At 35.3% G+C, this 22,380-nt stretch overlaps 1 protein-coding gene across 7 annotated transcripts in view; it reads left to right on the top strand.

Moving 5' to 3' along the window:
• RAPGEF2 (Rap guanine nucleotide exchange factor 2) overlaps positions 1-22,380 on the top strand; it is a 241,234-nt gene that overhangs the window by 23,063 nt on the left and 195,791 nt on the right. Inside the window, exon 1 of one of the 7 annotated variants that reach the window (XM_055336316.1) lies at positions 6,827-6,859. The exons of the other annotated variants lie outside the window; for them this stretch is intronic. Within the exon in view, the coding sequence (XP_055192291.1) occupies positions 6,842-6,859 (18 nt within the window). The 5' untranslated portion in view covers positions 6,827-6,841. Of the gene's footprint in view, positions 1-6,826; positions 6,860-22,380 lie in introns of those variants that run through there. 7 annotated transcript variants of the gene reach the window in all.

Below are 22,380 nucleotides of genomic sequence, written 5' to 3'. Positions count from 1 at the left end.
AAAAAAAAAGAATATGGTCATGACTTCTGGAAAAAAAAAATCCTTGCACTGTTTAGCTATTACCCCTCTGTTCTCTCTCCTCCCCCCCCCACCTTCCTAATATGAATGGAATAATATGTGTTTTTTTGGGACTGCCTTCTTTCATAACGGTTTCAAGGTTTATCCATGTTGCAGTATGTATCTGTACTTCCTTCATTTGTTTATATAATCAAATAATATTTCATTATATGGATATAATATATTTTGTTAATCTACTCATTAGTTCACAGACATTTGGGTTGTTTCTGCCTTGAATAGTATGCTGTAAATATTTATGTACATGTTTGTATTTCTTTAATGATTAGTGATGAGAATCTTTTCATATACTTATTGGCCATCCACACATCTTTGGTGAAGGTTTTTGCCCATATTTTGCCCCCCCACCTTTAACTTTTAATTTTGAAATAATTTTAGATTTACATAAAAGTTTGCAAAATAGTAGAGAGTTCCTATATATACCTGTCAGGTTATTCTGTTAATACTTTACAGAGCCATGGTATATTTGTCAAAACTAAAAAATTAATATTGGAACAATACTATTTACCAAACTATAAATCTTATTTGTATTTACCAGTTTTTCTTTTCTTTTCTTTTCTTTTCTTTTCTTTTCTTTTCTTTTCTTTTCTTTTCTTTTCTTTTCTTTTTTTCAGTTTTTCTATAAAAGTCCTTTTCTGTTCAGGATCCAGACAAGGATACCACATTGCATTTAGCATTTTGGGAGATTTAGATGGTTTTCCTTGAGTTATGGTAGTTCTTTATATATTCTGTATACAAGTCCTTTATCAGATGAATGCCACTTGTAACTTGACAAAATTCTATAAACTAATTTTTATTTGCAGCAGAATCACTACTTATTCTGTTTTAGATAAATGCAAATATGTATATTTTTAAATGCTGCTTAAATTTACATAACATTAGAGGTCTGTAGTTTCCCCACTTCCATAACAAATGAATGTATTTTAAAAATTGTGAAAGAATTATATTTTCTCCAGATTTCACCATAATTTTGTAGATGTGTTCTCAGAAAAATCTTCCTTTCTTTCTTTCTTCCTTCCTTCCTTTTTTCTTTTCTTTTCTTTTTCTTTTTCTTTTTCTCTTTTCTCTTTTCTCTTCTCTTTTCTCTTTTCTTTTCTCCTTCCTTCCTTCCTTCCTTCCTTCCTTCCTTCCTTCCTTCCTTCCTTCCTTCCTTCCTTCCTTCCTTTCTTCCTTCCGAGAGTGCACACTTGAGTTGGGGGATGGCAGGAGGGGCAGAGGGAGAGAGAGAACCCTGAGATCATGACCTGAGCCTCGAAGTTAAGAGTCTGATGCTTAACTGCTTGAACCACCCAGGTGCCCCCCAAAATATTTTCTTATTGTTGAAATATCACCTATGTGTTGTGATTGGTTTTTCTGACAAACATAGAGAAAGATTCTTTGCAAACATGAATATGTGGCTGCATAGAAAGCCTCTGAGGGTCGAGGGGCCTTAGGAAACTTTTGCACGAGGCAGATATTTTTTATTTTTTCCTTTTACATAAAGTGAATCTCACTGTAGAATATTCATACCTTGCTTATCAATAAACATTCACTCCCATGAATCCCTGTAATAGAAATTAAGTAATTTAACAAGTGTGTCTCTCAGGGGTCTACTGTGTGCCACCCACTGTTTCAGCCATTGAGGTTACAGCTGTCAACAACAGAAGAACCCCTGCTTTGTATGTGGAGCTTACATTTTAGTGAGGGGGGGGCACACAAGCAAGGAAATATATAGCATGTCAGATGCTGGTAAGTATTATAGAAAAATATTGAGCTGAGTGAGGTCACATTTGGAAGGCTTCATTGATGAAGTGGTTTTGAAAGGACTGAGTGAAGCTGTGGAACCAGCTCTGTGGTAAATAGAAAACAGCAAAACTTCTTAGGTGGGATCTTGTCGTTGCATGGGAAGGAATGGAAGTTTCAGAGTTGAAGCAGTGGCCAATGGAAGGTATTGATATCAGAGGATTAGCAAGGGAAGTCCTGTTGTGTAGGAACTTTGGCTTTTATTCTGAGCATGTAGGGGAACCATTGGAAGGATTAGATTAGCAGTATGGTAAGATCAATTCTAAATGCTGGGTCGAGAATAGTCAGTAGAGAGAAGAGTAGAAACAGGGAGACCAGTCAAGGGGGTCAAAGCAATCAGCTAATTGTGATAGCTGTGGAAAGGAGAAATAGTCACATGTTGGGTACATTATGAAAGTAGAACAGATGGACAAGACAAATTGGAATTGGGTGTGAAAGAGAACTCAAGAATGACTTCATGGCTCCTGAAAGAATGGGGATGGCATTTACTGGAGAAGAGGATTTTGGGAAGATCAGGTTTGATGGAGGATGGGATGGTGGTGCTAGTGGTGGTAGTGGTCAGGAGTTCAATTTTAGAAGAAGTGGAGCTTAGGATGCTTAGTTGTGATCCAAAGAGTTGTTGTCAAGTAATTACTTTGAAGTTTACTGGGCTAGAGATTTAAGGCTATAATGCCTTTTTTTTTTTTTTAAAGATTTATGTATTTGAGAGAGAGAAAAAGAGAGCATGGGGGGAAGGGCAGAAGGGGAGAGAGAAGGAGAATCTCATGTTGACTCCCCACTGAGTGTGGAGCCTCACTTCTGGCTCCATTTCACAACCCTGAGATGGTGATCTGAGCTGATATTAAGAGTTGAATATGCAACTGACTAAGCCACTCAAGTGCCCCAAGACTATAATGCTTTTTAACTCACACCTGACATCCCTCTATCATTGGAAGGCTTTATCTGATCTTAGTGACATGAGTGCCTAGCATAGTACGTACTTGATATGATGGAAATGTTTAATAAATATTTGATGAATGGACTTGAGTGTAAATCTCAATATTTTCTCTAAAGATACATTTTATTATGATAGTCTCTATTATTAGAAATTTATCATCCTCTCAAATGGACTTTAATAAAATGGAACTTTATTAAGTCATGAGAAGTTGGATAATCCTTCTGAAGCAATAATTTTTGGAAACATTTAGACGTTAAGTAATATGTAGACATTAAAAAGTAAAACATATATCTGAGTTGGAGCTATCCACACTTCTCCCTCATTACCTCTATTCCTGACTATCATCAAAAGTGCTATCCTTGGGGTACCTGGGTGGCTCAGTCGGTCAAGCATCTGACTCTTGATTTCTGACTTAGGTCATGATTTCAGGGTCATGAGATCGAGCCCCATGTTGAGCTCCATACTGGGCTTAGAGCCTGCTTAAGATTCTCTCTTTCCCTCTGCCCACCCCACAGGCCCACACCCTCACAACCCCCACCCCACTTACACTCTCTCAAAAAAAAAAAAAGTGCTATCCTTGATCCTGGGCTTCTTGTTCCTGATGGCCATTGAATTTTAAGGCTTAGACTGTGGAAGAAATTAAATTTATCTGTATCAAAGGTTATCTATATCAGAGAAAGTGAAGGTTTTGGTAGTATAATTGTATTTTGGCTCTGCTCAGTGGGCTTAGAGATCTATTTGAATGTATTATTTAATGTTTTGAAACATTGGCTTAACTTTACTAGATTTAAGAAACCTACTGTATTATTCTGTGCAGGCTGCCATAGCAAGATAAGATAGACTGACTAGCTTAAACATTAGGAATTTTTTTTTTCTTACAGTTCTGGAGGCTAGATGTTTGAGACCTGGATTTTGACTGCTTTGGTTTCTGGAGATAGTTGGCTTCTTGCTGTGTTCTCACATGGATGTTACCTTTGTGCAGAGAAAGAGGGCTGTCGTGTGTCTCCCTCATTCGTAAGGATGCCAATCCCTTTGGAGTAAGGCCTCTAATGACCTCATCTAACTGTAATTACCTCCTAAGGGTCCCATCTTCAGATATCACAGTGGTGGTTAGGACTTCACCATATGAATTTGGTGGGGTGGGGTGAGGATGGGGGACACAGGTATCTTGGTGTAGCATCTTTAAATACTTGGGTTATTTTACAATTTCCCTTGTGTTTGAAAAAAACCAAAGAACTCATCTTTTTAGGTGTTTATACTTGAGGCATCATTCTAGAAAATGAGAGTGACTTTATGAAAAATAAATGCAGAAATAATGCACAGATTAAGTTTACTGGGAAAAGTAGTCTAAAGTTCTGAAATGCTTACATTGTAGAATATTTAAATACATGTGGCTCATTATAAGCAGAAAGAAGAATAGTGATACTTTAAGAATGTTTTTTTTTTATCCTGATGGAATTGATTTTAGTGGATTAAGAAATTATTCACTTGTAATTAACATTCAACTAATGTGCTAGGGTTCTTAAATTCTTTTCTTAAGTAGGGAAAATGTGCTCACATACAGATTTAATTGCATTATTAATTTGCTTAGCATTTTCGTGGTGTAATTGACTTTTGCACAGACTGAATTGCTAATTAGTGGAACCTTAATGAATATGGCTTAATTTTACCACATAGTATGGTCTGATACATCAACCACAAGCTTTCTCTAGGGAGGTATTGGAGTAGAGGTGTCCCCATGGACATTTTACATTGGTATCTGTTTCATCCTACCCTGACACTGCTGAAAGGACCAGCAAACTGGGATAGATGGAGATATATACACATTTACAGATATACAAATGGGCCTATATACACAAAATACCTAAAAGCACTGCTATGGAGTATTCTGTTCTTTTTGATAAAGAGTATGAAAGTATAGATGTCCATAAATCCAGCTAAAGTTACAAAGCTTGTATGTGATACAATTAGTTTGATTATAGTTTTCACTGCCATGTTGAATACAATTTTATATCTTTCAGCTTTTGAAATTTTGGCAGGTATGGGGAGGAATTAAGAGTTACGTTCATACCTTAGGATGCAGGCCAAACCTTGTCAAAATTCTACTGTCTTAAAATCTCGTTGAGTTGAGTGAACAGACTCTAATATACCAATAAGAATAAGGTGACTTACTGCCTTTTTGGTGAGTTAACTTCATATTTGCAAGGTAGAAAGATTTATATGAAGGAATAAAATATACGTGTTGGGGGAAAATACCCCCCCCCCATATTTATTGTGTTTTTTTTTTTTTAAGGATGAAGACAAGGGGATTTTGACTTAATATTTTGACTTTGGCCAATTGAAAGGATTAGGAAATGCATTGTAATAATCTTACACCATATCTTTATCTATTTGCTACTTCACTGTTTGGAGCATAAAATAAATTCTGAGACCGCTTGAACCAAAAGGAATAGGACCAGGATACCAGTCATGTAGTTCTAGTTTAGAGTTAGTCCATACACATTGAATGGATACCCAACATAACTACCACCTCAAGGAAATTTCCAGACCATAATGAATTGATATTGTTAGGACAGAAGCATATTGTAAAATTTCCATGAAATAGAGCCTCTATCAATTTGGTACATCTGGCTAGGTAGCATTTTCAATGAATGGATGAAGGTAACTTATGTTATAACAGCGTGAAATTCTAGGAGGTGCGTACTTAGACTTTTGAGGCACATTGTCACTTGCCAAATATTTTTTAACACATTTATGGTACATGTGGCACTGTGCTACTAGGTTCATTAGGATACTCAGATGAGTAGGACAGTGAAGGGAACTTACAGTTCAGGGAGCCAGTACTTGGCAGAGAAGTATTCATACAATTGTGGAAGTGATGAGGTGGTATGAAAGAGAGTAAAAGGAACTTTAATGTACAGGTGTGAAACGGCAGACACCCTGTTTCTTTTTTATTTTTTTTTAAAGATTTTATTTATTTGTTCACAAGAGATAGACAGAGAAAGGCAAAGACACAGGCAGAGGGAGAAACAGGCTCCATGCAGGGAGCCCGACGTGGAACTCGATCCCGGGTCCCCAGGATCACACCCTGGGCTGAAGGCAGTGCTGAACTGCTGGGCCACCCGGGCTACCCAAACGCCCTGTTTCTGTTGGAAGAATTGTTGGTTCCTCAGCAGCCTCTTTTATATATGTTCTTCAGTGTTCGAGATTATAATTCTGTAATACTTAGGGCTTTGAGAAGAGTATCTTACACGGCAAACATTTTGGGTGTAGAATAATAGATTTTTTGAGTTACATTTCCTGTACTGTTATTGATACCCACAATATACAGAGCACTTTTAATTTTTTCTTTTGTTAAAGATTTATATATTTATTTGACAGAGAGCGCATGTATGCTCATGAGTAGGGGAGGTGAAGGGGGATGGGGCAGAGAGCATCTTACGTAGACTCCTCACTGAGCACGGAGCCTGATGCAGGACTCAGTCTCAGGACCCTGAGACCATGACCTGAGCCGAAATCCAGAGTTGGAGGCTTAAGTGACTGAATCACCTAGGCATCCCTTAATTTTTCTTTAAAAGCTATTTTGGTAATCTTAAATTCCATAATATAAAGATTAGAGGGATATTAAACTCTAAATTATTCTAAAGTTATCTTTTTTTTTTTGTAAAGTTATCTGTCAAGTAAGATTTATTAAAAAGATTTCCGTTTGTTCAGTATTAACAAGTGGACAGTGAACAAAGCAGACAGATTTTTGCCAGGCATAAACAATGTTATATCCTGTTGATTACATAGAAAATACCTAAGTAGATATGCTAAAAATGGGTCCCTCAGATTTTTAGTTTTGTCACACCAGGGGTGGGGTCACTAAATGGGAAGACTGAAATCCAATAAACAGGAAATGCGTGCTGAGAGACAGATTTTGGAGGCCCATGCCCTGAGAATTTCAGTGGAATATTTCACCATTATGAAGTACCTTTTTAAGAATGTTCAGTGTTATGGAGTGCCAGGTGATCTTTTTTCTCATCATTATAGTACTATGGATGACAAATGATCTCTACTAGGATTGTAAGTTGCAGATTAAATTTAATTTAATCTGAAATTTAATTCAGTTCTGTTTTCACAGGCTAATGCATTGTGTTTAGTCTCATTTTTTTTTAGTACTTTATATATTATAAGGAGATATTTTTTCGCTTAGGTAGAGATAATTTTTGGTATACTTTAGAATGGTTAGTTGAGTTTTGTATTGCTAAGTATAGCCACATATATTTTTATATTTATACATATATATTCAAGAAAGTTGGGAAAATGTCAACTGTAATATTTAAAAAGCACTTTTCCCTCCTGGAACTCCAGCAGGTAAACAGCAGACAAACCTGAACTTTTCTCTTTCAAAGCAGTTGTTTTTAGGGGTGCCTGAGTGGCTCAGTCAGTTAAGCATCTGATTTGGTTTTGGCTCAGGTCATGATCTCAAGGTCCTGACACTGAGCCCTGTGTTGGTCTATGTGCTCAGTAGGGGGTCTGCTTACGATTCTCTCTCCCTTCCTTCTCTCTCTGCCCTTCTCTCCATCTCTTTCTCTCAAATCAATCAATCAATCTTTTAAAAAAAAAAAAAGACAGTTTTGGGGGAAGGTATATATTAATTCCAGTGGTGTTAACAATTTCTTAAAATGCTTTTGGGATGTTTCTTTTGTATTTGCCAAATATTAGATTGTAAGGTGACAGCTTTAAGTCTTAAAAAATATCAGAGAATTCAGAATTTACTGTGAGCTGAGAAAATGGAGAACTGGATAATCAACATAGTGTTGTGGAAGGCTCTTCTACTTATGAGGGTGGAGATCAAATGAAAGAAGGATCTCACTGATAATTCTCTAGTAGACAAAGTAGAAAATAAAATTAATGTCATTTAAGTGGATGGGGGCTGAGATGAGAGAATTTCACATTGATAATGCCAATTTAATGTGTAATGGAAGATCTTACATGCAGTGATGTTGAATGTTTTGTGACTCAAATTTCTTTCTAGAAATAGCCTTTTTAATTATAAAACTGCAAACACTATAAAGATTTATCTAAAACAATATAAGTAAAGGTAGGTCACTTGTGTATCACCATCCCAAAATCTCTAATAAGTTTTTATATAATATACTTGGGAAAAAAGTTTTTTGCTCTTACAACATATGTAAACAATATATGCAAATAGAATCACTCTACATACAGTTCTTACCTTTGCCTTTACATAGAGTTTTTGTGAGATGGCCCCAAGATCAGCCTTGTTCTGCTCACAGATTGTATAGCATTCCCCTGGATGCATCATGATTTATCTCCACAGTCCCCCAAGGGTGAATATTTAGGGTGTTTCCAGATTCCATGTCCCCTGACAAATAGTGTTGTGGTGAATATCATTGTAGGTGTGTGTATGTGTGTTTGTGGAACAGATTAAAGAGATTCTTGGTAGTGGAGTTACTAAATCTAAGTATACATAGAATTAACATTTTGATACATATTTCCAAATGACTCATTGAAAAAAACTGTACCGATTTATATTCCCACCAACAGTGTATAAAAACCTATGCCAACGATGGATTTTCACTAAACTTTTCCAATTTTGCCAATCTGAGACGTGAAAACTTGTATCACAGTTTTCATAACATTTTTTTTTTATTTTAAGTGAGGTTAAACATTTTTATGTTTAGTGGCTAATGTTGAAGGCATTCTTAGACAGTTTTACCTATATGTCAATGAGAAATGCTTTATTTTAATTGGAGACTAGCTCAACCAACAATAGGATCCTGAAAACCTAACCCTTCTATGACATAGGGAAAGTGTTCATCTCAGTGTGTCAGTGTTTGGGGCATGTATGCAGAACAGAAGACATAAAGAATTGCCTGTACTTTCTGAGTGTGTATGACCAAACATTTTTCCCATGTTGTGTACATCTAAGATTATAGGTATAACAGTTTTATTCTTGTTAGCAAAGAACATTATAAAGAACAATTGGAAAAATAAGACTTTGTTTGGATATTTATTTTTCCTTTTTGATTTTGAAAGCAAAAAGAGATAACTTAATGACACTCAGAACATAAAAAATCATGGTAATAGCTTGTTTTATGTTTTTTCCTTTTTGTTATAATTAAAAGTTAATGGATTTATAGTTTTGGAAGATGAGAAACATTTCTAATATATAGTGAATCCCGATTGATTTCTGACAGAACCAGTAAACAATTTATTTGTAGTATTTTAGAGTAAATTATAGGATGGAAAAATCCTGGTACATTGGCAAGTAGATGGGACCAGATGATCAGATATTTCATTTCTACATCTACGTTTCATGAGTCAGTTTCACACAACAGCTGCTATGGAGGAAGGGTTGATTTACCAGAATTCTTCATGGTTTAATAAAAAACAAAAAACAAAAAACAAAAAAAACAAAAAAACAACCCCCCCCAAACAATGAAAACACAACAACAACAAAAAACTCCTACCTACCCAAATCGATAAAAAAAATAATACGAGATGCAAGTTCGTATTTATATTTACATGCAAGTGTAAACTGAGCAAGTTATTGCTAATAAAAAAAAGATCACTTAAAACATACAGTTCTAAAAAGGGCCCTTTTTGGGCAGCCCCAGTGGCTCAGTGGTTTAGTGCCACCTTCAGCCTAGGATGTGATCCTGGAGTCCTGGGATCGAGGCCCACATCAGGCTCCCCGCATGGAGCCTGCTTCGCCGTCTGCCTGTGTCTCTGCACCGCCCACCCCCTGTGTCTCTCATGAATAAATAAATAAAATCTTAAAAAAAAATAAAAAGGGCCCTTTTTGATTTTCAGTGTTTTAAATAACAGAAAGCAATGGTTAATTTAAAAAATAGTAGTAACTAATAGCAAACATTTATTGAATAGCTTCTGTATAAAATATTTTACTATGTTATGTGAAGAGCATAGTGCATTTTTCAGAAGAGACTTTGGAAGTGCAGTGCCTTATCAGGGCTGATGTAGATGGTAGTAGAGCTGCTGTTGGAATCCAGGGGCGCTGTGTGCTCTTACACACTGTGTTAGATTGGATTTAAGTCATTAAGAAGAATAAAGGTAATTTGTGAGTTAGGCTTATAGTATTAAAATAAATACCTGCTAATTTTAAAACATTAAAATTTTTTCCTTGAGTACTTTTTTTTATTGGATTAAGAATATTTTTTTCCTACAATAAATACCTAGTTCCTAAAAAAAAAAAAATACCTAGTTCCTCTAGTTTTGTTGATGAAAAATGTTGGTGTTTGTGCTACTCTTGATTCAGGTCTTAATTCTCCATTGTTTGGGTCCCAGGGATTATGTGAAAACTCCTACACTAACTGGAAACCCATAAAAGTGAGACACATAAAAATTATATGTTTGAAATGTTTATTTTTTCCCCAATTTACGGTATATGCATGGGGAATGTATTGTTTGACACAAAATATTCCCCTGGGCCCCTAACTAGTGATAATAGAAGGAGGATTTGTAAAAACCATGTGCTCTATTAGTTTATATTGATAAGGGCTTTGATCAAATTTTATAAATTTTTTACACCTGCAGGGATATATTACATACAATACTCTAGGTAGCTTGATCAAATGTTACATGGTTGCTTTGAAGTTGATATTTGTTGGGAAGTGAGTTATATGGATTAAGTGTTGCTGGGCTTTTTGTTTTTGTTTTGTTTTTTCGGATTTTTTTTTTTTTTTGGATGGGCAGGTTGCTTTTGGGGAACAGTGTTTGAACAAATACCTCTCTTTTTCACAAAACATGTTATTGCCATGGAGACCTTTACATTCTATAAATGCAGCCTCTAATAACAGGAATATGACATTGGGTTGAGTGTGAGGGGCTGTGAGAGCACAGCGCAATCCAGATATGTATAGTCAGTTTGTTCATAAGATGTTATTTTACAGTAGCCAGAAGCCCATTGGTCTTTTGGTAATCTCCCCTTTCCTTGTTCTTTTTTCCAATGTATATGTGTGTGTCTGACATAGAAATAATGGAACAGTATAGAGAAAATCCATTTTTCCTTCTCTAGTTTCATAGTTCTTCCTCTCAGGACCACCATTGTTGAAAATTTAGTGAGTATCCTTGCGATGTTTTTATTCTTTTACTGCATATGTATTAAATGTCAAGTTTTGTATTTTTAAAGTTTCTCTTAATACTTCCATGCTTCATATGTGATTCTGCAGCTTGCTTTTTTTCTCAGCCATATTTTTTGAGTTCTCTTCATGTTGATTTATGTCTAGTTCATTCATTCATTTATTTATTTATTTATTTATTTATTTATTTATTTATTTATTTATTTATTTTAAATTTATTTATTTATGATAGTCATAGAGAGAGAGAGAGAGGAAGAGACATAGGCAGAGGGAGAAGCAGGCTCCATGCACCGGGAGCCCAATGTGGGATTCGATCCGGGGTCTCCAGGATCGCGCCCTGGGCCAAAGGCAGGCGCCAAACCGCTGCGCCACCCAGGGATCCCTAGTTCATTTATTTTAGTTGGTGTATGGTATTCTATTGTATTGCAGTTAATCTACTCTCTTAGTTTGGGATGTTTAGAGTATTCCCCCCATTGTATTTCTTTATAATTCCTCAGTTCTATTTTTTCTCTATCCTTTCCATGTTGTTCAGTAGAGAAAATAAATAACTCAAATAAATTAAATTGCTTCATTTAATTTTAATTTGGCTAAACTAGGTCATAGGCTATCATTAATCTGTTTTTCCAAGAGGCTGTGTTCATTTTTTATTCCAAAAAATTGTTTTAGTGTCCTCCAGTCATTTTTTCTCTTCACATACTCAACCTAGCAAAATTGCACTGTGATGCTTATTACCCAAGTACTTGTAGCTTGGCCAGGTTCTGGGATGTCCTTGATTATTCCTCAAGTTATGCATTTTTCAGAAGATTATAAGTAACAGATTACTATTGTAAGTAACCACTTGTAACGGGTTTCATTGGGTCCAGGGTATCTAGAGAAAGCAAAGCCAAAAGCACTTTTGATCAAGTCTGCTGATGGTTTTTGCTTGTTAAACAACTTGCTTTCTTATTTTTACTTCTCATTTTTACTTTCCTTATTATCATAATACCATTCAGAAAGTACTTCTTGAGGACTCAGTGTTTGCCCGATACAATTGTCAAAATATGAACTATATATAGATCAGTGCTGCCCAACAGAAACATAATGCATGCCACACATATAATTTAAACTATTCTAGTAGCCGCAACAGAAAATGTAAAACAAAAACAGTTGCAATAAAGTTTATTTGACCAGTATATTCAAAACTATTGTTATGTCAACATGTAAGCTATGTAAAACCTATTGAGATATTTTACTTCTTTTCATAGCAGGTCTTTAAAATATTGTGTGTGCTTTACACTTATGACAACGTATCTTCATTAGGACCAGCAAAATTTAAAGCATTTCATAAGCGCCATTTGGGTAGTGGCTACCATATTGGACAGTGCAGGTATAGAAAACACAATTCTCAGAAGTATCAGTTACCAAAGAAGATATACAAATGGCAAATAAGCATATGGAAATATGCTCCACGTCAAATATCATCAGAATAATGCAAATTAAAATACACCTGCTAGAATGGCCCAAATCTTTGACAGTACTAAATGCTGGCAAGGATATGGAGCAATATGAATTCTCATTCATTGCTGATGGGAATGCAAAATGGCACAGCCACTTTGGAAGATGACTTGGTAGTTTCTTACAGACTATATATACCCTTATCAAATGATCAAGTAATCATGCTCTGTAGTATTTACTTAAAAGAATTGAAAACTTAGGTCTACACAAAAACCTGAGCATAGATGCTTATAGCTGCTTTTCCAAAACCTGCTAAAACTATTTTAAAACAAAGTTTTTTTTTTTTTTTAAAAGACAACATTAATCCAGAATAATTTTTTATTTTCCATGTTACTGTTCTAGTAACCAGCCTTTTCTTTTCATCTGAAACTAAACATTAATGACTAAACATCATTGGGGAAAATTACTTCCAACATAAAGGATACTGTTCTTAAAAGAACTCAATAAGAAAGGCAAACATAAAGAGTGAACAGAAAACAAGAAAGGAAAATACAAAAAGAAAAAATACAAATGGACTAAAATATATGAAAGAGATTTTCATTAGAAATTGCAAGATGCACTTTGCATGAAATACCGTGTTTTTGCTCATGAAATTGAGAAAAAAGTTAGATAAAAGATAATACCCAGTTTTTTTTTTAATACCCAGTTTTCTTATGGGTTTAAGAAACAGGTACTCTCATACAGGGGTAGTAAGCATATAAATTTTGTAACATTTTGGAAGGTCTTTTGGTAACAGGCACTAAACGCCTGTACATGCCCTTTGACTCAGCGTTTTTTTTTTTTTTTTTCTTCTAGAATTAAAGATATTTAAACAAACTACCATTTCGGGCTTAATTTATATGCTATCTACTGCTTACTTCTCCTACATTACATAATTTCCTTTTTTTTTTTTAAAGATTTTATTTATTTATTCATGAGAGACACAAAAAAGGCAGAGACACAGGCAGAAGGAAGAGAAGCAGGCTCCCTGCAAGGAGCCTGATGTGGGACTCATCCAGGGAATCGGGATCATGCCCTGAGCCAAAGGCAGACACTCAGCCGCTGAGCCCTGAGCCACCCAGGGGTCCCAGATTACATAATTTTCATGGCACCCCAAGGGACTCGAAAGGATTAGACGACCTGCCCAAAGTCACGCATTATCAAGTGGGAGATGTATATTACAGCATTGCTTAAAATCGAGTCCCACATTGGGCTCCCTGCGAGGAGCCTGCTTCTCCCTCTGCCTGTGTCTCTGTCTCTCTGTCTCTCATGAATAAATAAATAAAATCTTAAAAAAATAGCAAGAATTTAAATATCTAAAATGAATGGCTTGATGGAGCAGAATTTAGAGTGAGCGACTACCTTGTAGTCTTTTACTTCCTGAGGATAATTATAACAGGTATCACTGATGAAAGCTGATTGCAAAACAGAATGTATACTGTAATTGAACTTTTAATAATATACCTATATGCTTATATAGGTGATTTGAAATCACCTCAACAGACTCAAGTCCAAATTTTTGCTTTGTTCCTTACCAGGTGTGTGACTTTAGTCAAGCTACTTAACCTCTTATTGCTTTAATTTTCATCACAGAAATTCTATTACCAATTTACAGGTAGTTTGAAGGATTACATTAAATGAGTGAAAAAAGAATTTTCCACAATATCTGGCATATGTGCTTAATAAATGGTTTTCAAGTCTTTGAAAAAACCTTGTTTCTGAGTAAAGGGATTACAGATAATTTAAAATTTCTTATTTTCTAATTTGCAGTTGCTCTACAATAGGTATTTTTTTTGAGTTAAAAAAAAAAAAGGTTAGAAAAATGCTTACTTGGGATGCCTGGATGGCTCAGCGGTTAAGCTCTTGCTTTCATGATCAGGGTGTGATCCTGGAGTTCAAGGATGGAGTCTCACATCGGGCTCCCTGAGGGGAGCCTGCTTCTCTCTCTGCCCCTCTATCTATGAATAAATAAATAAAATCTTAAAAAAAAAAAGAAAATGCTTAATTTACTTCTGGCTTAAAGAGAGAAAAGATAGATTAGATGTTAGATGAGACATATAGCAGAAATTGTTATATTGTTTACAAAATTGGAAAATTTAGGGCACCTGGGTAGCTCAGTGATAGAGCATCTGCCTTTGGCTCAGGTCAAGATCCTACGGTCCTGGGATTGAGTCTGCATCAGGTGCCTCTCCCTCTGCCTATGTCTCTGCCTCTCTTTTTGTGTCTCTCATGGATAAATACATACAATCTTAAAAATATATATAAAAACAAAAATTAATTGGAAAATTTAGAGACCCACTCACTTGATGTTGAAAATAGCCCTTTAACTGTATGTACATTTAGTAGTATTTATGAAAGTAGTAGATTTCATTGAATCCTAGGGCTTATTCTTTATTGTTAAAGTAGGTGGTTAGGTGAGGTTCAATAAAGAAAGAATAGATGTTGAAAATTGTAAATGCTAGTTCCTTTTATTTATTTTCAGGAAAGTTTTTCCTTTATATAAGTCATTTCATATATTTTGAACGAGGAAGTGTTGTGGCCCTTAATGATGAGAAGGGCAAACTGTCAAATGATTTACTAATTTTGGAGGTTCTGTATAATGCTGTTTCTGATTATTTTTCCTGATTTTATTTCCATTTTGCTTTATCTACTTTGAAGTGTCTGTAACATATATGGTGATCCATGTTTAATAACTACCTATTGAATGCCTACTCTTTCCATTTGAAATGGAATTTCATTGTGTTTTTCATGGTTTTCTTGTCATAAACCATTTTTAACTTTGTAGTTAGGCATTGGGTACAGGAGTGAATCTGGATTTCATATTACATTGTATCAGTAGTAATACATCTTTCTCTGTTATTGGTTGCATTCTGGTGGGACTGTCAAGAACAAGCCCGGAAAAAAACAAAAATAAACCAAATTCTTATGAACACTTCATTTTATTTTATGCAAGTTCTTCTTTCTATAATCTATTTTGTCAAATGTTGACATTTTACAAAATGCCTATTACTATATTTCTTAAAAAGAGGGTGTTGTGGTCAAATTATTTTTTGGCTCCAAATTAAACTTGGATTAAACAAATTTATTTAGCATTTTTGGAGACCTTAAGTTTCAGATCTGCATCATGCCTTTCTAAGGCAGGAGAGAGTAGAATATGTATTTCCCAAGTTTATTTGACTAGGCAGTGCTTTTGCAGAATCATCACGAAAGACTCTCTGAGAACTACTGTTTTAAATAAAAATATAGAAAGCAAGAAAAAAAAAGCAGAAATATTCACTCATTGAATAAGAAAGCTGGCTCTTAAAACTATATTATGGACACTTCAAAAGATAGCAAATTTAGGTAAAGTTTCAGTTTTAGTTTTTCTTTTCCTCCTTCTTCCCCATTCATCTATCTCTTCCTTTTTTTTTTCTTTTAAGAGAACATTCTTATGGAAATGCTGAAAAATAACTAAGAAATTACTCTGAGTGTTTATTTTCCTAAGTAGATTATTTCTATGTTTGTTGGTAATAAGAGTGTTCAAAAATTGCTTTGAGTATTAAGCTTTAGACTGTCCAGTTTTCTGAAAAATAGAATTGTTTAGGATTGGGTAAGCCTCCCCTTGTTTGTTTTGGAGCAATAATAATCAGGGTTCATAGGAGACATTGTTATCACAAACAGGTGTGAGAACATAATTTTATTCTAAAAACAGTTGAGTGCAGATAGAATTTGGATCTAGAAAATTGCCTTTGTAATCTTGAATATTTTGGTTTTTGACCTAGAATTTGCAACTCCTAGGAAAATTTTAATCAAGTAGTATTAATTTATCTGGTTATTAGTTGTATTGTTACTGTTATTAGTAGTATTGATTTATCTCATTATTTGTCGTATTTATATTCTATAAAGTTGCTGAGAACCCTGAATTAGCAAATAATGAGCCATTGCTACTAGAGGGAGTACTAGATTAGGTTCCTGAAAGCCTTTGGTCAGAACCTTTTAATCAACTGATCAATATGTAACTATGCTTTGTGTTAGAACTAGAGAGGCAAATGAGATTCAGTATATCAGTAAAATGTCAAGAAAACTTACTAGGTAGATAGGATTTGGAAAGGAAAATACTAGAGGTTAATTCTCTCCTAGCACTGGTGAGTAGTCCTAAGAAGTAAAGGAGGCACATATTATTGCCTCAGCATCATGGTCTTGTGTGTGTGTGTGTTTTCATTTTTTGAAATCCTTTCACTCATAAAGTTGTCTTTGTACTTTAGAGAATGCACACTTCTAGTATGTTTGAACTCAGATTACAATCATATTCTTATGTAACCTCTTGTTCCACTCACGTTACCTTTTTTTTCTTGTTCTTTGTTTTAAATTCAGATTGCCTCAGAAGCTAGTGACTGATTTTAGCATTTAGAAAGGAACAAATGATTAGTGATTGATGTTGACTGTGTTAATGTATTTGAAGATTTGTACAGTAAACTGTTTTTGGAGATAGGTGAGAGGCTGAGTTTTAGTGATTGACTAGATTTTAGAACTCAGAGATCCTTGATTTAACCATTTTTAGAACACACATTTGGGATCAAAGACCCAGAGGAAATCAGTGGCTTCTTAAGAATCTCAGGATTTGATTCCAGATCTCAGTCAGATTTCTTTCCAAGTTACTATACTGCTCATAAGATTCTACATTAGAGTGAGTGGGTAAAACAGGTGTTTTGTTCATCATAATTGGTATGAGCATAGTCCATGTGCCATGGTATAGTTTTATTTGCCTAGGAAACCAATCATATAATCTATTTCTTAATATACAGTATATACCACTTTTTAGTAGGTTACATATTTATTTAAAGTATAATTTTCAGGGGTGAAATACTCTATTATAAAAATATTTGATATTTGAAAATCAAATCAAATAAAAATATTTACAGAAAATTCTGTAACTTCTGTAACGTAAGCCACAGAAATTAACATGGGGAAACATTTAGCTGCTGTGGCTGCGGTGGTTCTCAAATTGGAAATCGAGGACAGACAACCTTTATAGGGGGAAGATGATGAGAATGATAAGTTTTACAGGAGTGTAGATAGGTGGGAAAAAGTTGAAAAACTTAGCACTTAATGTCAGAATGAAACTCCAGCTAAGCAGTTTTGATTGACAGTCTCTTTTGCACATTTCTTTTTATTTCCTCTTCCTCATTTTGACGTGATCTAAGAGGATTAGAAAGTGGAATGTTTAGGCATTTCTTCTTCCTTTTGGCTTTGAACAAAGGTGGGAATGTTCGGTAAAAAAAAATTCTGTCTTGAGAAGAACCATATATAATAGGAGATAATGGGCTTCTTTGTGGGAAGAGTTTCCAGGTAGTGGAACAAGAAGAGATATTATCTGTTTCTCTAATAGGGCCATACTGGGCATTACATTATAGTTCCTACCTGAATTGACTCTATTTAGAACAAGAGAAACTCCTGGAATTAATTTGAGTAATATTGTAGAAGATATGACAGTTTCCAAGTATGTCTTTTGATTATTTTTTATGGAATAAAACAGTACTCTCTCAGCAGACCTATGCTATTTTTGCATTTAAGTAAATGCATCCTTATACTTCAAGGTGAACTCATTTTTAATTACTTTTAAAAGTAATTAAAGTAACCACCTTTACTTAGGTGGTTTGATCTTGAAAAAAATATATATATTTCGCTTGTGTATGTTACATGGAGTATAGACAAGCTAACTAATTACTTTGAAAATGGTCACTTTTTAATTTCCTTGCTCTGAAACCTTTGAGAAAAGTATCCTTATTTAAAATATAAAGATTCAGATTTTTCAGGCATTCAGAAGTTTGTATTACCAAGTTCATTTTGTTGTTACTGTTTGTTGTTACTGTTGTTTATAATTTCTCCTTTCCAGGTTTACTCAACTCCTCTCAATAGTCTAACCTAAAATGAAGCCATCATCCAAATTCAAGTATTTGATTCAATAGCATCAAACTTATGAAAACCACCTGTTGTGAATTGCTGGCTTCTACCTACCATAAAAATGCAAATGTAGGCAGAATAATTGTGCTTGCTCTTAGGCTTTCACTGCTCTCTTTGGTTAAAGTTAGTGGAGTCCTAAATCCAGCTGAAATGGTGATTGCATTTATTGTAAATATAAATTGTAATTATTAGTAATAAAGGGTGGGTAATATAGGCAGAAAGCATTCTAAGCTTGAAATTTAGGCTTACAGAGGATTAAAAAAAAAAAAAAGTACATTGGCAAGAGACACCAGGATATCCTTGACCAACCAGATGGGGTAGATAAATGGTTTAAAGAGACAAATTCATTTAATTTGCTGGGGAAGGAGTATTAAACCTAGTTGGAAGCCTGAGATCTGTTTTTGTCACTCAGGATCCCGAATTAGCAGAGGTTGGGAGGAAACATTTGGTTTATCATCCTGGTTAAGAATGCTCGGTTAGTTCTTTCCTTTGTAAGCTGTGTGAACATGGGCAGGTTACTTAACCTGTTTGAACTTTCTCATCTATAAAAGAGGGGATAATAAAAGAACCTATCTCATAAGACTCTTCTAAGGATTGAAAAAAATGATCCCTTTCAAATAGGTGGTTTTTATGAGTTTGACAGTACTAAATCCAATAATTGAATTTGGGTGATGGCAGCATTTTAGATTAGAATCTTAGAGTTAGATAGAGCTGGGAAGGAGAAATTGTAAACAAAAAAAATAATCGAATCTAAAGTAAATTTTTATAAAAAAGAATAGTTTGAAATCCAGGCCTTCAGATCCCCAAGTCAGGCTACTCCCTGCCATGTCCCAATATGCTATATTTCTGTTTTCCCTAAAATACTAATAATTGCTTAAATACATTTATTCCAAAAATTTAAGTAGGAGTTTGCTGTAATCATTAGGATGTCTTAATGTTAGCATTTTCACTTTACCTGGTTTATGGCATCTTTGGTTAGTTATTTACCTTACCTGTATGATAGCTGTAAAGCTGACTTACTGTAAACAAATACCATGATTTTTATACCCTGTGTGGAAAATCATAATTCTGGTATCACAGTGTCATCTAACACCATGAGATTAGCAAGAACAGTGGTAATTAGGTGCTTTTGACAAGAAACTCAATTGCATGTGACAGGGCACCAGTGGTTCCTTCATGTATTCCCTTATGTCTTTGTTTCCCAAACTCATCTGATTATAAGAATTTCTTTAATTCTTGGGGGAAGCATAGATTCTGCTTGTGAAAACTACAGATTCCTAAGTCTCCAGAGTTAAGGAATTAGTACAGCTAGAAAGAGGCTCAGGAATATGTATTATTTTAAGAAGCTTACCTTGTTACTCAGTTAATTTAGGAACTATTGGCCTGTAGCTTGGTTCATTTTATTTGGTTAGTCAGGATTCTTGCATTGTCCATTCAAGGTGAGGAAAAGATACTGCTCAGTTGTAACTTCTTCTCAAGGAACTTCATGATCTGTAAATGTCAGGAGCATACGCAGACTCCCATTACCCATGAGGTTAGGACTGCTGCTTTGCCCTTTGTTGTAGGGATCTCAGATGTTTGTAGTTGAGTGAATCTGAATGAAACTGGTATTTAATAACAATATAAATGATGTCTGGGGGATCCCTGGGTGGCTCAGCGGTTTGGCGCCTGTGTTTGGCCCAGGGCGCGATCCTGGAGTCCCAGGATCGAGTCCCACATCAGGCTCCCGGCATGGAGCCTGCTTCTCCCTCTGCCTGTGTCTCTGCCTCTCTCTCTCTCTGTGTGTGTGTGTGTCTATCATAATAATAAATAAATAAATAAATAAATAAATAAATAAATAAATCTGTAAAAAAAAAATGATGTTTTGCAGGGTATACCAATTCAGTGTCAATCTTTTTTTTTTTTTTTAAAAAAAGCAGAATTGTCACTAAAGCACTTGGAAGAGACAGAGCAATTAATATTTCCTACATTCTTGTTGATACTCCTAACTTATGAGTTTATGGTATTCATCCATTATGAATGGATGAATAAACTTTATTGCTGAATTTTGTGTTTATTGCATTCCTTACTTTCCAGTTTGGGAATCATAAGCCTATAACCTTTTAAAATGGTTTCTAGGGTTTCAAAGCCTTGCCTTTGACTTAACTTGACTATACCTGTTAGCCAAGATGAATGAATGGCTTTTTAGAAAAACCAGTTTTGCAACACTAGAAGGTTTGTTGCACTTGATATCTATAATCTATCTGTGAAAAGGAATTCTTCACCAAGTCCGCTCTTTAGGATGGAGGAAAAACTGAAGAGATGACTTTAATCTTTGTATTTCAGTAGCTTTTCTTGTCCTTTAAAATATCAACTTTCCCTTTAGGAATTTAAAAAAGACCCCCAATATATATCTGCTACTAGAGCTTCATTCTCTGAGAAAGGAATCACCTTTTTCCTGTGACAATCTCTAAGCAATTGAAGCCATCCCATCCCCCTTTATCCTTTCCTCTTGAATTAATGGCAGTGGCAAGGTAGTTAGGGTAGGAAACCTGGGTTTTAGAGGAGGTTTTAGAGGAGTTGGAATATGCACTGAAGCAGGTGGCCGTGATGACAAGCAGCATTATGAAATGTGTGTACTAGTACTAGCAAAGGGTACCTCTGGTTGTACTATTTACAAGTTCTCCCATTTGGTTATTCCCACAATTTGCTTATTCAGTGTTTCAGAGCTTATTGAAAGGTGATAATATTTTCTTATTAGAGGAGAAAAATATAAACTAGCAGGCTTTTATAATTTTTATGCTAAAGAATGTCTGCGTTGCATTTTTGCCAAGTGAGAAGAGGGTAAGTTCCTGCTAATTCTTCTGCACCCACCCTCTTCACTCCCCATCCAACAGTAAATTCTGGGAACAATAGTTCAGTGTTCTTTTATCTTTCCTTCTTATCTGGGAAAATACTACTACTTAGGTATAAGTATGGATACAGATATAGACTATATCTGAACAAAAAGCAAAGGAAGACGTGTGACTGTTCTTTGGTTCTCTTTCTTGTGTCCTGGAAGGACTTTAAGATTATCTAGTTAGAGGCGTCTGAGTGGCTCAGTTGGTTAAGTGTCAGCTTTCGGCTCAAGTCATGATCTCAGAGTCGTGGGATTGAGTCCCAAGTTGGGCTTCCTGCTCTGTGGGGAGTCTGCTGCTCCCTCTCCCTCTGCTGCTCCCCCTGCTGTATTCTCTGTCTCTCTCAAATAATTCTTAAAAAAAAAAAAAGATTATCTAGTTAATCTCCAGTCTCCTATGGCGGGGGGCAGGGGCAGTACCTAAGCCATCTTTATTGAAAGCACCTAAAAGATTATTAGAGGTCATTCGGCACTTTCCTACCTAAATAGCTCTACATTTAAGTAGTGGACACCTTCATAATAGGTGTCCACCACTTATCGAACATTTTGTGTGATGTTATCTTCTTTGTAAAGAGGAAAAAGTAAATCCATACAAATGGCAACCCTTGGTGGTTGCAAAAAAAAATCCATAGATTGTTATTTAGGAGAACATTCAAAGTATCTGAGAAGCACACACCAAAGTCTTCTCAGTTTGCTCATTTTGTACAATTTTAATTCAATTTTGTTGAAAATAATGAAATTTACCAACAACAGCACTTGCTAAATCAGACCTGAGAACTTGAAGCAACTGGAAACTGTCACTGGCTGCTTTGCCAGAATCCCTTCAAGTTTTAGTCTTGATTGGTGTCATCGAGTCTGGCTAATCCTTTTTCCCCTTAAATTTGAGATGATAGCAGTTAGCTATATAATAGCCAGCGTGTAAATGCTTTATATACCTTGTCTTATTTGGGTTTCACAGCAGCACTTACAGTGTAGATACTGTTCTCAGTTTACATATGGTGAAATTTAAGTTTAGTGCTGTGAAGTGACTTCCAGGACCTCACAGCAGTGAAGAGCAAGGTCAGGATCGCAGCTGAGCTTGGATGCCAAAATACGGCCTCTTGTTGTCGTCCTCCACCATCTCTGTCATTTGCAGTGTCTGCCCTTCAGCCGTTGTCCTAGATTATGCAGTTGTTTATATTTCGCAT

Source organism: Nyctereutes procyonoides, unplaced genomic scaffold (assembly GCF_905146905.1).
Source record: "Nyctereutes procyonoides isolate TBG_1078 unplaced genomic scaffold, NYPRO_anot_genome, whole genome shotgun sequence".
Lineage (NCBI taxonomy): Eukaryota > Metazoa > Chordata > Mammalia > Carnivora > Canidae > Nyctereutes > Nyctereutes procyonoides.
Note: the sequence above shows the minus strand (reverse complement) of the source record. Positions and strands in the feature narration are given on the sequence as shown.